Genomic DNA, 15,844 nt, shown 5'->3' with positions numbered 1-15,844 from the left:
AATGTAATTCGAACTCCAACATTTCTAGATAGAGGTGTTCGTAGGCACCAGGCATGCCAGATCAGTGTGTAACTCATACAAGCTACACAGAATTATCAGTGTCCAAAATTGTGTGACCTGAACCCTACCAGAACTTACCATAGATGAGAATACAAGTATCCAGTATTTTGGAGCAGGTAAATAATTCCCTTTTCTTCCACTACTTGAGAGTACCTTTCATTGTTGTGAATGCTGGAAACGGTTTTACAGCCAAAGCAAGCAGTTCTGCCTTTTTTGCAGACATCGGCTGCAAGAGAGACTTTTCCCTCAGGCAGCCCAGATGTGGGAAACCTTTGGCCCTCCAAGTGCTGCTGAAGTACAACTCCCATCCGCCCCAGCAAGCATGGAGAATAGTGAGGGATGGTGGTAGTTGTCGTTCAGCAACGTCTGAAAAGCTGAAGGTTCCCTGCACTTGGTGCAGCAGATGGTTGCAAAATTCAGGGTTTTTCCTGCTCTCGTCAGCTTAGTGGGATGGGAGAAATGTGCTTGGCCAGCCCTATATTCGGCCCTACAGAACAAGGCTGCAATGCTCCTTGTGCTGTGGATTACAAGCACTGGTTGTTATGTTATTGGGAATCCTATGCAAGGGCACCTGCCGATCATGTGACATCGTAATGATGTCATGTGATTGGCAGGTGGGTTGTTGCATCCACTTGTTAAAGCTGGCCTCTGAGGTGGGAGCAGATAAAGAACTGGCCCCTGAAGTCAAAAAGGTTCTGCACCCCTGCCTGAAATCTACACTGTAGCAGAGTTCAGGGCTGGCAGATTTCAAATGGGACTGGTCACCTCCAATTGCTTGAGTGACCTTGCGGTCCTGACTATGTCTTGCTCCAAGACTGCTAGGTGACTCAAGCAATCAGGTGAACCAGTCCCATTTGAAATCTGCGAGCCCTGGACTCTTACCTACTTATCATTCTGTATTTCTACTGGGCTTCAGCACTACAATGAAATACTGAATATTTATTTGATTTCTAGCCCGCTTTTCAGGATAAAATCCCTCAAAGCAGAGAACACATTTTAAAATGCAGAGCAAATAAACCACTGAAAAATCATATTCAATACATGGGTTGTGAAAACAAATACGACAGCAGCAAATAAAACCTCAGTTAAAATGCACAGTATGCTAAAATTCATCAAATCAGGACATCGACAATACAATATAGTGGTCCCTGGAAAGAGAAAAATATATATGAGAGAGCGTGAGAGCGAGAGCGAGAGAGAGAGAGAGAGAGAGAGCGCGCGTGCGTGCGCGTGTGTGTGTGTGTGTGAGAGAGAGAGAGAGAGAGAGAGAGATTGTATGGTTTTTTTAAAAAGCTAAAGAGTGATGCATTTTTTATTTAATGGAATAGTGGTATTATGAGTTTTAAACAAATAAGAGGTAGAAACAAAGTTGGAGAAGATCTGCAGGCCTGATGTGATCACAGGGAACCTGTTAGGGGATAGGACTTTACATTAGTGCCACCACTTGACATCCAGCACTTTTTAACATCTGATTATCTACATGGTCTTTTGCATTTTGTATGCTCTCACCACCACAGAAGAAAACTGGACATCTTTGAAAGGGGAGAGAGGAAAGAGAATAGAAGAAGAGAAGGACACCTCATTCTCCTTACCGTGGAATTTGGGTTATTCCGCTCAAGTCAGAGACAGAATACACAATATTGATTGTCAGGGTGCCCCCAACAATAATACAATCCAGAATATTTAGCTTGGATTGGAAGTACTTTTTGAAGCTGAAATAAAAGAGACAAAGATATGCAAAAAACAACTCACAACTACTCATTGCGACAAGTCCTTGTAGGTTACTCTGGATTACAAAACACTGGCATATATAGAAGCGGTTAGAAGCCATTTTTGCAGAGTTATCAGGCAAGTATTATGATGCAGAGCTGTAAACTAGGATTAGCTTTGGAAAGCACTGTTCAACAATGGTCATCTGCAAGGGTCACCAACAAGGCACCCATGGGCACCCGTGTGCTTACCATAACCTCCTATGGTGCCTGTGAAATGTCCCTCAATAAATATTCCCTCAAAAATCCATAATGCACAGGTACAGTTTGATCTTCCTGTTCAGTTCCTATTTGCATTGGCTCAGCCCTCTTACACGAAACACACAACCTTAACCATGCTCCAATTTCACTGGATGCCAGGACAGAACATCTACCCTCCCTTCCATTTTGAACAGAGGAGAGGTACGAAGAACTTCTCTCTGTGAGCAAGCATGGTGGTGGCTGTAGGTGCCTTTTCCTCCCCCAAAGATGGAGGGGAGCATGCCTGCATAAAAAGGTCTTGCCCTTTTCTGCTCTTTTAGATGTGGCAGCCATTCTGTGTTATGATACACCGCAATAACAGCCATTTTGTGAGTGGTGCCCATGCACTTCCCCAAAATTTCAAGTGTGCCCACTGGGCCAAAAAGATTGTGACCCCTGTGCTAAAGCAAGGCCTGGCTAAGAGCCATGCCAGAACTGAGTCTGTACACAGAATAATGAGAAAATACAAATTTAGAATATAAAGGAGATAGAACATAAAGACTAAAGGAGCTGCAACAAGGGCCAATACCAAATTACCATGATAGCTAAAACAGCAGCTCAATTTTACACAACTTGGGCACTATGTTCAGGCAGTTATATAGCCAAAACAAGGCTGAGAAACGAGAAAGGAACCAGCATGATATGGAGATGGGAGAGCCCAGGGTTTCTAGAAGATCTTTTAGGAGCAACATCCCATCCTAAATCACATACACACACACACGTCCAATCAGGAACAAGCATGTTCAGTCTCAGTTGGGGAGGGGAAAAACAGGATGGGAGGGGGAACAGAACAGAATATTCTGAAAGAAGGTTGGCTCTGGAATCCTAAACAGGGGCAATCCACATGCCAACATTTTCCTGCAGGTCCTATTTGTTCAACCTGTTTCTGAAAGAACTTTAAAAGCACTGCTCCCTATTCCAAATGCAGTAAGAATACTGCTCCAAGTTTATGTTTACAATTTTTTAACAAATATTTCTATCCCGCCCTTCTACCCTATAATAGGGCACTCAGGGCGGCTTACAAAAATAAAATCAAACACGTACATAATAAAATTGTAAACAGTAAAATCACAAAAACATTAAAATAAATTAAAATACATAAAATACAATTAAAATACATAAAATACAATACACACACACACACACACACACACACACATATATATAGGGAGTGGTACTAAAGAGACTACAAAGGTAAAATTTAATGTAGAAGGCATAAAATTATTGTCAGACTCTCCGGAACAAGATCATTTTCAGAAGTCTCCAGAAAACCAACAGGGAAACAGCAGAGCAGACTTCTTGGGTAGGATATTCCAAAGCTTGGGGGCCACAGCTGAAAAAGCTCTCTCCCGCATGCCTGTCAGTCTAACATCTTTTATTCCAGGCACGCAGAGGAGACCAGAGGCAGATGATCTTAAATCCCGGGCAGGTACATATGGGCATAAGCGGTCCCTCAGGTATATTGGTCTAAGGCTGTTTAGGGCTTTAAAGGTCAGAACCAGCACTTGGAATTGGGCCTGGAAACAAATTGGGAGCCAGTGGAGTTGATAAAGCACAGGGGTGATATGTTCCCTGCGCCGTGCTCCAATTAACATTCTGGCTGCTGCATTTTGAACCAACTGCAATTTCCAAACCATTTTCAAAGGCAGCCCCACATAGAGTGCATTACAGTAATCAAGCCTCGATGTAACCAATGCATGTGTCACTGTGGCCAAGTCAACTGCCTCCAGGAATGGCCGCAGCTGATAGACCAGTTTGAGTTGGCCAAAAGCACTCCTGGCTACCGCAGCCACCTGATATTCAAGCAGCAGGGCAGGATCCATGAGGACTCCCAAACTGCGGACCTGCTCCTTCAAGGGGAGTGCAACCCTATCCAGAACAGGTTGCAACCCTGTCCCTGATGCAGTTTTTCCCTTGACCAGCAGTACTTCTGTCTTGTCTGGATTAAGTTTTAGTTTGTTAGCCCACATCCAGCCCTTTCACAGCCTCCAGGCACCCGTTTAAGCTGCAGACCTCCCCTGCTACCCCAGGGCCACATCTGAATTCCAGTGTCCTATTCTATGAAAATTTCTGTACCTGTCAGCACAATGGTTTCAAAGCAGCACAATGGTTCCATAACAGTTCATGCTCTTACCCTTCAACAGACACTCGCAGGATAACATCAAAAAGGAAGAAGAATGCTATACCCAGAGAGATATTTCCAATCATGAATTCGAGAGTCTTATATTTGTGACCAATCAACAGAGACATAATCACAAGTGAGATGTCCACAAAGATAAGCACTACTCCAAAGAGCCTACGAAAAGCAAAGGGGAGAAAGATGAGAAGGAAATATGGTCATTTCAAAGCAAGAAGCATGAAAAGGAAACATTTTACACTAATTTTCCTTCATTATAGCGCAAATATTATATTAGAACTTCTAGAAAAGGGACAAATATGCTTTATGATGACCTGTAACATCATACAAAATGCAAGAGGCCATATTTATTTAGCAATTCAATTTTGTTCTGTGGAAGCAACCAGGTATTCAGCATGCAGCAAGGAATGGCAATTTACAGCTATATGCTGAGCAAAGCAACTTACTAATGCAAGTATTTCAGTTGATCTCAGATAATGGCTTAAGATCTTTCTGGAAAATATATGGCCAACACTTTTCTAAAAATACATATGGCCTAGTAACATGCAGTACAATCAGTAAGTTATGTGCAGTACAGATTTGGGTAAATGCTACTCAGCAGTGATCATACCATATTGTGCATGTTTGATATGCTACAAATTTATGCTTAGGCCACCAAAAAGTAGTTGGAAGGGAGAATGAATTAATCCAAGTTGGTTTCATGAAATGAAAACATTGTTCATGTTTATCATTCTATAACTAGGAAGCTGGTACAAGGTATGACTTAACTCTACAGTTGTTCATGTTGTAATAACACTCACCTGAATCCAAAAGACATCACAAGTGGAGAGATCTTTTTCTTAATTATGCTGGTTTAGGGGAAGAAAGGGAAATTATTATTATAAGGACTTTGACTAGAGTTTCAAAGAAGTAGATTGGGTGTGAGGGAACATTTGGCCCTCCAGATGTTGCTGAACGACAACTCCCGTCAGCTCTGGCCATCAGCCATGCTTCCTAAGGCTGATGAGGGCCAAGGATTCCCCACTCCTAAAGCAGACTGTATTAATTAAAGAAATCAAGCTTATGATAACAAACAGGTACTTTATTTGAAATATTTCTATCTCACTCTTCACTGTAAAACAATTCCGGGGAGGTTTATGATAAAACATAATTCATAAAACAGCAGCATAAAAATCAGCATAAAACAAGATAAATCACAAATATTTAATCAGGCATTACAATGAAATAAAAAACCTTCTCAAGTCCCTAATTGGTGGCAACTTTTTTTTTGCTATTAACCAAGTCAGCAGTATCTATAGTTCAGTGCAAAGATTCTGACATCTTGCAATTGCTCTGAAAGTAACTGATTACTTTTACTCAAAAGTAATTGCTACAATTACATTTTAGTTACTTTTTTTAAAAAAATTGCCTACTAGGTGCTGCCCTTGGCTGCTGCACATCTAAGTAGCCTAAAACATTAAAAATAAGCACACACACAGAGAGTAGTAAAAAAAAAATTATCCATAAGATTAACAGAATGGCATAACAGAATCTCACATCCCCTCACCCCACTCCCAGCAATGATGATACCCCAACACACATATTTTGTATATATATATATTGCCTCCAGCTCTTTTCTCCTTCTACTCCTAACAATTTTTAAACAATTGTTTTCTCCACCCCGTCTCGCTCTCCACCTCCTCCCTTGTCGCCTCCTAAGCAACCATAGAGCATGAAGGAAGAACAACGCTGCATAGAAGCCCAATTTGAAGCACGTGGTTTTTATTCACAAATCAGAGGAGTAGAAGACTTCCCCTACTCCCCCCCAAGTAATGCACAAAAGTAATGTTGGAAACATTACAATTACTCCTCAAAAGTAATGAAATTACTACTCATTCTATTACCGGCTAAATGTAATGAAGTTACCCACTCGTACTTTATTACTTTTTTGAGTAACAAGTAATTCGTTACTTGTAACTAGTTACTTCCAAGCTCTGGTCTAATACATTCAAAGCTCTGTCTTTTTTAAAAAACAAACAGTTTTTCCAGGGCTCCAGGTTTGAGAAATTGACACATGCCCTTGATTTGCCTAGAAATGATTGCCCAGCAACTAGGAATGGGGGAGAAAATTGATTTGATTCACATTTAAAGCCAAATTTATCAAATCCACACTTTCCAACACAATATGAGAACCAAAACACAGCCACCCTTCAAAATTTGCACTTATCCAAGTTTTGCAATGCAGTTTTCCAACCACCCAATGTTTACAAAAATGCATATATTAGGGGGAAATGTACATAAAATGAACATATTAGTGAAAACATCCAAAAATTGTGAATCCAACTCTGGAAGCTAGGCTGTCATTTATAAGCTTCAGTCATTACTAGTGTCATATCAAATTAGTTTTAATGAGTGTGCATGCACACCTCAACTTAGAAGTGTAGGCCAACCATTGCTGTTAGACAGCAGATTCTGCTTCCTCTAGGGATTTAAAGAGGCAGCAATTTCTATCCCGTGTTTGTGGCAAGCAGAACTGTTTTCTTCTGCTGCAGTTCAGTTTCTGCTAAAACTGACATTGTCTGTTTCACTATGTGCAATGGCTAAAACGGATGTAATTTAATTATTTAATTAATGTCAATGAATTTCAATAGAAGGGAAACATCAAAAACAATGCAGAAAATAATGTAATTATCTGTGTAATGCTTGCGGACTAAAAACACAATGATAGTGAATACCACTCATATTTGCTTGCATGAGTTCTATTCCTGAAATCATCCTTGCATGAACATGCAAATTGCAACAATTTCGATTCTCATTCCAGTTTCCGACAGAATTATCTGACATCCCTAGCTTCCCCTATCCTAAACAAAGTTAGATTTATAAGTTCTTATGTTCTTTTCATATTCAGCATCGGGGACAACAAGATTATCTACACTCCAATGAACTGGAGACTCCCATAATTCTGAAATGTTAAGAATTACCTGTACTACTTTTTTTTTTAAAAGCTACTGTTTCTCCATTTTGTCCAGGGATGAGGGAACAGGATCTGGACAGTTGTCTGGACCCAGAACTGGCTCGCCCTCTGCAGGCCATTTTTGACAGGTAGGCAGAAACATCCACCTGTCAGTCACCTGATATCATGACTTCAGGTGAACATACTTCAAAGGAAGAATTGGGAGCACTCTAAGTGCACTCCTGATTCTTCCTTTCCTTTCCAGCCCCAAGTTTATTTAAAGGCAGGACTGCAAAGAGATTATTTGCAAAATGTGGCTGCAAAAGAAGAATCTTGTACTGCTTTCCCTTCTGATAGTGGGGCTTGCATTCAGCTCTAAGGCAAGCTCAGCTGGTGGCAGATATTGGCTGCATTCAGGAACTCTGATTGGGAGCTCCCAAGTACAGCTGATCCTAGTGGGACACTGTTATTATACTGGATTGCCCAATCATACCTAATTTCAGGGCTTTCTCCAAGATAGTAATTCTCCCAAAGGTCAGCCAGCATTAAACTGAATGCTGAAATGGCATTAAACTTCCAAGAGCTTGGGACAATAGCACAATGCTTTCAAAGGAAGCCAAACACAGGCCACACCTTGAGCTGCACACTGCAGAGTGAACAGGGGGACCAACCTCCACGTTTGACTTAACATGCTTGTCTTTTTAAGTAGCCCCTCATTTTAAAAGCGGCTTTTATCTCAGCTGTACAGATTCCACAAGGTCTTATATATCTGATGTTTTAACATGGGACATAGCCCAATCCAGACATAGGCTACCTCAATGGATCACTTTCAAAAGTAAATTCCTGCCAAATTTTAGTATTCTAAAGGTTTATTCAGGGCCCAATTGAAATGCAATTTCTATTCTACAGAGAACAGGAAAGTGTGACACTTCCAAAAGAGATTCACTTTTTGCACCTGGATAAATTCCTCACGTCTTCAATTCCCATTGATCAGCTGCAGAAAGTGGAGTGCATATTAGGAACAGGGATAGGATCCATTGGCTAGCGCTGGCTCGAAAGCATTCCATTGACCTAACAGGATGGTATTGATTTGAGTTGGTTCTTTGTCTGCCAGCCACAACTTTTACAGATCCGTTTTTCCCCTTGCAAAAAAATATTGATATTAATATTAATATTTTAAAAGGAAATATTGATCAATTTAAAGGAAATACATATTTTGAAAGGAAATACTGTATCAATAAATTACCATTCTTATTATAGAGGCAGATTTTTTAAAAATCTATTTTCAAAAACAGCTGCAGAAAATCACTACATAAAAATCTGATCTGTACCAATACAGAATCATCCAGCATCATCAACGTTGCCGCCCAACAAGATCAGCCTCAAAAGACCTCTCCGTCCCACCAGTTAAAACAGCTAGACTGGTGAGAACTAGGGAGAGGGCTTTTTCAATCGTGGCACCCACTCTGTGGAACTCCCTCCCAAATGACATCCGCCATGCCCCCTCCATGTTGAGCTTCTGCCAGACCTTGAAAACCTGGCTCTTCAGGCAGGCTTTTGGGGCGGGTTAGGTTTTAGTCTTATTGTTGGAATGTTAAGATTTTAATGTGAATTATATGTTTTTATGTTGTACATCGCCCAGAGTGGCTGGTAAACCAGCCAAATGGGCAACTAATAAATTGGACCATTGGTCTCACCTGAAGGGTGATTTTCATAGGAGGAATGCCATCAAGCGGGTTATAGCTCCACCTATCGTCTGAAGGCAAGAATGTTTTTGAAGTCAAGACTAGGGGCATCAGGCCCCTCCCACTCTCCAGTTCATTCGCAGTGAGTCCAAAGAGATATCTAAAGATGCAGGAGAAAAGGCCAACGGGCCTACCAGCAAGAACATAACATAATAGCAACATTCATAATAATATGACTCTAACATAGCGAGATAACAGTAATAGCAGTCTTGACTTCACTAGTAAATCAAAATATAATAGCGTAACAGTAATATATGAAAAATCCCAACAAATATCTAGGTATCCATGTATCCTCCAGCTGGGAGGGTCGTGATGGCATTACTCCTATGAAAATCACCCTTCAGGTGAGACCAATGGTCCATTTTCCATAGGAGGAATGCCATCAAGCGGGATGTACCAAAGCAGCCCATAACAGGGAGGGACCACCCACATCCTAATCATCATTAAGAACCTGTTGCAACACTCGTCTGCCAAAAGAGGCATCAGCAGAGGCATAACGGTCTATTTTATAATGCCTTATAAACGAGTGTGGGATAGACCAAACAGCAGCTCTGCAAATATCGGCAACAGGAGCGTTGGTAGCAAAGGCAGCCGTAGTGGCCGCTGACCTAGTGGAATGAGCTGTTATACTAGCTGGAACTGGAAGCTTAAGGGACTCATAGGCTAAGGTAATACATGCCCGCAGTGGGTTGGCCAATAATAAACACAGCTCTTGGGCAGAAAAAAGTGAGCCACCCCAAAGGACACTAAGAAGATTTATGAGGCCCACAGTTGGAGCTGGCAAAATGAACACTGAAGAATATTCTGTGTTTCAGCAAGCTCATTTTTAAAAAGGGAGAAAGGGGAGAGGGTGAAGAGGTTACCCATCACTAGGGATGGGAGAATTTATCAAGATCAGTTTCTTTCCTTTTCTCATTTTTCTAATCTTAAATTCAGTTCTCTACATTAGTTTATACATTTTTTTAAAATCCTCATGCAAATTCATCAGAATTTTAAACCTTATTTCTCCTATTACACACATGTTATGTTCCTTCAGGTTGATTACCGCTTATGGCGACCCTATGAATCAGTGACCTCCAAGAGCATCTGACATGAACCACCCTGTTCAGATCTTGTAAGTTCAGGTCTGTGGCTTCCTTTATGGAATCAATCCATCTCTCGTTTGGCCTTCCTCTTTTTCTACTCCCTTCTGGTTTCCCAAGCATTATTGTCTTTTCTAGTGAATCATGTCTTCTCATGATGTGTCCAAAGTATGATAACCTCAGTTTCATCATTTTAGCTTCTAATGATAGTTCTGGTTTAATTTGTTCTAACACCCAATTATTTTGTCTTTTTTGTGGTCCATGGTATGTGCAAAGCTCTCCACCAACACCACATTTCAAATGAGTTGATTTTTCTCTTAACCGCTTTTTTCACTGTCCAGCTTTACATCCATACATAGAGATCGGGAATACCATGGACTGAATGATCCTGACTTTAGTGTTCAGTGATACATCTTTGCATTTGAGGACCTTTTCTAGTTCTCTCACAACTGCCCTCCCCAGTCCTAGCCTTCTTCTGTTTTCTTGACTATTGTCTCCATTTTGGTTACTGACTGTGCCAAGGTATTGATAATCCTTGACAAGTTCAATGTCCTCATTGTCAACTTTAAAGTTACATAAATCTTCTGTTGTCATTACTTTAGTCTTCTTGATGTTCAGCTGTAGTCCTGCTTTTGTGCTTTCCTGTTTCACTTTCATCAGCATTCATTTCAAATCATTACTGGTTTCTGCTAGTAGTATGGTATCATCTGCATATCTTAAATTATTGATACTTCTCCCTCCAATTTTCACACCTCCTTCAGCTTGGTCCAATCCCGTTTTCCGTATGATATGTTCTGCATATAGATTAAACAAACAGGGTGATAAAATACACCCATCTCACACCTTTTCTGATTGGGAACCAGTCGGTTTCTCCGTATTCTGTCCTTACAGTAGCCTCTTGTCCAGCGTATAGGACAATCAGGACAATCAGATGCTGTGGCACCCCCATTGCTTTTAAAGCATTCCTTAGTTTTTCATGATCTACACAGTCAAAAGCTTTGCTGTAATCTGTAAAACACAGGGTGATTTTCTTCTGAAATTCCTTGGTCCGTTCCATTATCCAATGTATGTTTGCGATATGATCTCTGGTACCTGTTCCTTTTCTAAATCCAGCTTGGACGTCTGGCATTTCTCGCTCCATACATGGCAAGAGCCTTTGTTGTAGAATCTTGAGCATTACTTTACTTGCATGGGATATTAAGGCAATCATTTGATAATTACTGCATTCCCTGGGATCCCCTTTCTTTGGAATTGGGACGTATATTGAACGCTTCCAGACTGTGGGCCATTGTTTAGTTTTCCATATTTCTTGACAAATTTTTGTCAAAATTTGGACAGTAGCTTGTAGCAACTCTATTGGTATGCCATCTGTTCCTGGTGACTTGTTTCTTCCAAATATTTTAAGAGCAGCTTCCACTTCACATTCTAAAATTTCTGGTTCTTTATCAAACAGTTCCTCCATGAATGAATCTGTCTTCCTGGCTTCTCTTTTATAGAGTTCTTCAGTGTATTGCTTCCATCTTCCTTTTATTTCACTTCGGTCAGTCAGTGTGTTCCCTTGTTGATTATTCAACATCCCTACTCTTGTTTTAAATTTCCCTTTAATTTCTCTAATGTTTTGAAATAGGGCTCATGTTCCACCTTTTTTGTTGTCCTCTTCTATTTCTATACAATAACTACATATTTATGTGCAATTTTCTCCTAATATATACATTTTATGGACACTTTCCCCCAGTATATGCATTCTTGTACACATTACAGGCATACCCCGCTTTAATGTTCGCAATGGGACCAGAGAGTATACTTTAAGTGAAAATCTACTTTAAGTGAAGCAATTGTCTTCACGTGTACTGCACGCAATCACCACTAGATGGCAGCGGCGTCATGCCAATAAAATGTATGTTATTGCAAAGTGCATGAACGTTAAGCAGGGTATGGGGACGTATGCAGCATGTACGTTATAGCGAGGCAACGTTAAGCGGGGTATGCCTGTACTTGAGAAGTGCACTGCAAAATCCAGAGAAGTGCAAATTTTGAAGGATGGCTTTGGTTTGGTTCTCATGCTGTTGCAGAAAGTGCGAGATAGAATTAGTTCACCTTTAAATGCAGACTGGATCAAATTCCTCCCCCATTCCTACTCATCACTTCGATTTGTCTGGCAGATTCTACAAGTTCAACTTACTAAGTACAGAAGTCTAGTTCAGCTTCATCTTCATCAGAACCATCATCAATTGTAATAGCAGGCTCCCTGATCCGGCTTCTGCCATGGAATTAAATCAGTGAAATGGATATATTAACAACATTCCTTCTTTCTTCAAGAAATAAGAGGTAAAGTGGTCGGGTAACAAGGGCAGGCAATGAGCTCACCTCCTCCAAGTTAAGCCATTTCACTAGTAAGCTTGCACCAACCTGTAAAACAGGTGTGGGTAACCTTTGGCTCTCCAGATGTTGCTGAGCTATAACTCTCACCAGTTTCAGCCAATGTGGTCAACGGCAGGGATGATGGGAGATGTAGTTCAGCAAAATCTGGAGGGCCAAAGGTTACCCACACCTGCTGTAAAGCTTAATAAAAATCATTTTCATTTTTACCGAGTGGAAGACTATAACCACTATGCATTATCCTTCTAAGCATGCATTTGCCTCTTCCCTCAGACCTTTCAAGCATTAGAAGCATCCTTTCCAAGGTCAACAATAGTGCAAGGCATGCCCCAAAAGGGCACTTCATGAAGATCTGCCTTTTGGGGCATCTGACTTCTGCGGCAACCAGAAGTTGCCCTGCCCAGCTGGCCCCAGTGCAAGGCAAAGGGGTGATCACAAGAGGGACAACTTGCAAAGCCAAGGAAACTGCCAGCATGCAAGGCTTCCCAACATATTACACTTACTTTACCATATTCGTCCCACATTCAGTACTAAAAGATGAGACACTGCTATGTAGACACTATGTATCAAGGCCACAATATAATGCTTCTGAAGTGTTCTTTAGCAACCATTATTTCAAATGAAGTGTCTAATCTGCAATTAGTACACACAGAGTTGCCCTGTTTTGCATCATTACTGAACTCAGTTCAAACGCTTGAGCTAAACTGTGGGCTAGAAAAAATATATACCTCTATGTTGTCCTGTGCATGCACCCGTTTTTCTACAATGAAATACTAAATGAAATATATTTCTACTCAAATTTCTGTCGACGGTGCAATCTTAAATAGCTTGGGCTTGGCACACCATGAAATTTATCTCTTTCCCAACACATATCACAATTTCTCAGTTCTGGAAAAGCACCAACACATTCCTCTGTGCAAAGTTTATTTAGAAGCAAGCAACACACAGGTGTACATAACGGCTGTACTACAGATGTCAAACTCCTTCCCCCCAAGATTCATCAAAAAAGGCTACGAGTTTTCAAGTAATGCTGTAGGAAACTTTGTATGGGATAGCTTCTGGCAACCAAAGTTAAGCTCACTTTGCCCTTCCCAACCAGCACTATTTGCTACCTGTGGATTCAAGAGAGAAGTTATTTAGATTTTATTTCTTACGTTTATGACATTTGGGTTACTGCATATCCTCCTTATCATGGTAAAAGGCCAAAGCTAAGAGCAATAGGGCTGCCTCTCCCCCACCCACCCCAAAACCATGGTTGGAGACACATTTGGAATCACTGCATATAATTCTGATCGGCCCACCTTAAGGACAACAACAAAGTCTACAGTAAAGAAGATTAAGGCTGCTGGCTTAAGAAGGCTTACTTGAGAGTGCTATAGAACTCAGTGGGACGTACTTCTGAGTATTGTGATGTTAGAACATCTATAGGATTGCTTGTTTTTTAAAAAAAATAAGGTGGGGGCAGAAAAGAGTTTTGGTTTATAAGCTTCATGAACCACATAAAAGATTTGAATAGAGCTATTCATACCCTCAACACACTATAATAAGAAGTCAGACACATTCACAGCAGATCCAGAGTCTTAAACTGGGATTCACTGGAAATGCATTGAACCTGGGACCTTCTGTACGCAAATTATACTCTCTTCCACTGAGCTACAATCCCGCCCATTTATATCCCATTCAGGATAACTCACGCCTGAGACTCTTGCGATGTCTCGTCTTGATCATATCTTACAGTTGCCATTTTTCTGTTATTGCTTCCAGAGTGAGACGAAGGAGGTGTCTCCCCTTCTGGGGGAAAAACATGAACATCGTTAAGAATACCCCCAAAAAATACTTTCTACAAGCCAGGTTGAAATCCTAACCCCATTTACCTGCGAGTAATCCCCACTGAATTCAACAGATCTTACTACTGAATAGACATGGGTAGGATTGCACTGTCAGTTGTGATCTTCCATCAAGCTAGGCCACATATAATCTAAATTGCTCTAGACTTCACTTCAAGGAGAAGTCATTCATATCCAGAATGCCTCATTCTGCAGAATAATGGAATTTACATGGCACCTTATTAATTGGAACGAAGTGCTTTAGGTGCATTTGCTCACCAATTCTTACATCATCCCTGTAAAGCAAGTCAAAATTGTGGTCACCATTATAAGAAGTGACAAGGCTGAAATCAGGAAAGTAGTGGCTTGCTTAAGGCCATCTAGTCCTCACTGAGGTGGTCAACCTATGCTTTGCTTGCACCACTTTAGCTTCTTGGGATGGGTCTTGGATGATTCAATATTTCTTCATACAAAAATAATTTTCTGCACATATAAAACTAGTACATCAGGGAGAAGAGTTCTAGCAAAGACTCCTCCCCAGTATACTAGCTTTCTGGGAGGGAAGGGAAGTTCTTAATACTGTAAGGCAGTGGTTCTCAAACTTTTTTGGTTCGTGGCGCACTGTAAAACAAAAATTTTCTGGTGCACTTCGTGTACAAAATTAAAAATATATTACTATATTTTAAACTATGAATAAAAACGAATTATAGAAAACTATTACTTACCCTATACAAATGGGTTTCTTCTCATTTTTAAAATATACTTTCATAATATTTGAGGCACACCTAGCCCCCTCCTAGGGAGCACCAGTGTGCCTGGGCGCACCGTTTGAGAATCACTGCTGTAAGGTATTTAACTATGCAACTGAACTCATGGTGTAGTGGATAAGTCCATTGGACTAGGTCCTGAGAGACCAGGGATCAAATCCGCACTAAGCCATGAAGCTCATTGAGTGACCTTGGGCCAGTCACTGCTTCTCAGCCTAACCTAACTCACAGGGTTGTTGGGGGATTGTATGAGGAGGGGGAGAGCCACATACACCACCTTGAGCTCCTTGGAGAAAAAGATGGGATATAAATACAATAGAAAATGAATAAATCCCCTACCTGCAGCATAAAAGAGCTCAATAACACTTCTGTCAACCTGAGCTGGAAGGAGCAAAGGAACAAAGTCTCTTGCAGCCAAATCCTGCTCATGTTCACTTACGACTAAATCGCACCAAGCTTAACGGGGCTTATTTCCAAGTAAGTGTTCACGGGACTGTAACCTTAATATAGTTTTGTTCAAACCACTACAAGGAGGCTGTACTGTTGCAGAAAGACAGATAATCTGCATGAAGTACTCTTGAGAACATCTCCCATATACTTTACACCAGGGGTTCCCAAACTGTGGTCGTGAGCAACCCGTGGTCTGTGAGCATCATTCAGGTGGGCCGCAGCATGTCTGTGAAGACCACTTAAAATTTGAAATCCATAGCATTCTATGGAATACAAATTGTAATACAATAAAAAAACTGTAAGAAATAAAAGCAATAAAAATGCAACTGAAAATCGAATAGCATCTAGCACAGCGCGTAACAATTGCTACAACAGGCAGGGGGGGAAATTAAGTGGTCCACCAAGACCCTCAGCCATTTTCAAGTGGTGCATGGGGGGGGAAGAAGCTTGGGAACCA

At 40.9% G+C, this 15,844-nt stretch overlaps 1 protein-coding gene across 8 annotated transcripts in view; it reads right to left on the bottom strand.

Moving 5' to 3' along the window:
* The window catches only part of LOC133382848 (phosphatidylinositol 3,4,5-trisphosphate 3-phosphatase TPTE2-like), a 39,529-nt gene that overhangs the window by 20,486 nt on the left and 3,199 nt on the right, over positions 1–15,844 (bottom strand). For 5 of the 8 annotated variants that reach the window (XM_061622395.1, XM_061622387.1, XM_061622389.1 and 2 more), the window contains exons 2-6: positions 14,039–14,135; positions 12,148–12,225; positions 5,007–5,054; positions 4,204–4,365; positions 1,653–1,772 (exon numbers count right to left, since the gene is read on the bottom strand). In XM_061622395.1, coding sequence (XP_061478379.1) covers positions 1,653–1,772; positions 4,204–4,365; positions 5,007–5,054; positions 12,148–12,225; positions 14,039–14,088 — 458 coding nt within the window. In that variant the 5' untranslated portion in view covers positions 14,089–14,135. The remainder of the gene's footprint in view (positions 1–1,652; positions 1,773–4,203; positions 4,366–5,006; positions 5,055–12,147; positions 12,226–14,038; positions 14,136–15,844) is intronic. The other 3 variants (XM_061622390.1, XM_061622388.1, XM_061622391.1) reach the window with 1 other exon arrangement.

The sequence above is a fragment of the Rhineura floridana genome, chromosome 4, assembly GCF_030035675.1.
Source record: "Rhineura floridana isolate rRhiFlo1 chromosome 4, rRhiFlo1.hap2, whole genome shotgun sequence".
Taxonomy (NCBI): domain Eukaryota; kingdom Metazoa; phylum Chordata; class Lepidosauria; order Squamata; family Rhineuridae; genus Rhineura; species Rhineura floridana.
The sequence above is the reverse complement of the archived record's forward strand: the minus strand, read 5'-3'. Positions and strand labels throughout refer to the sequence as shown.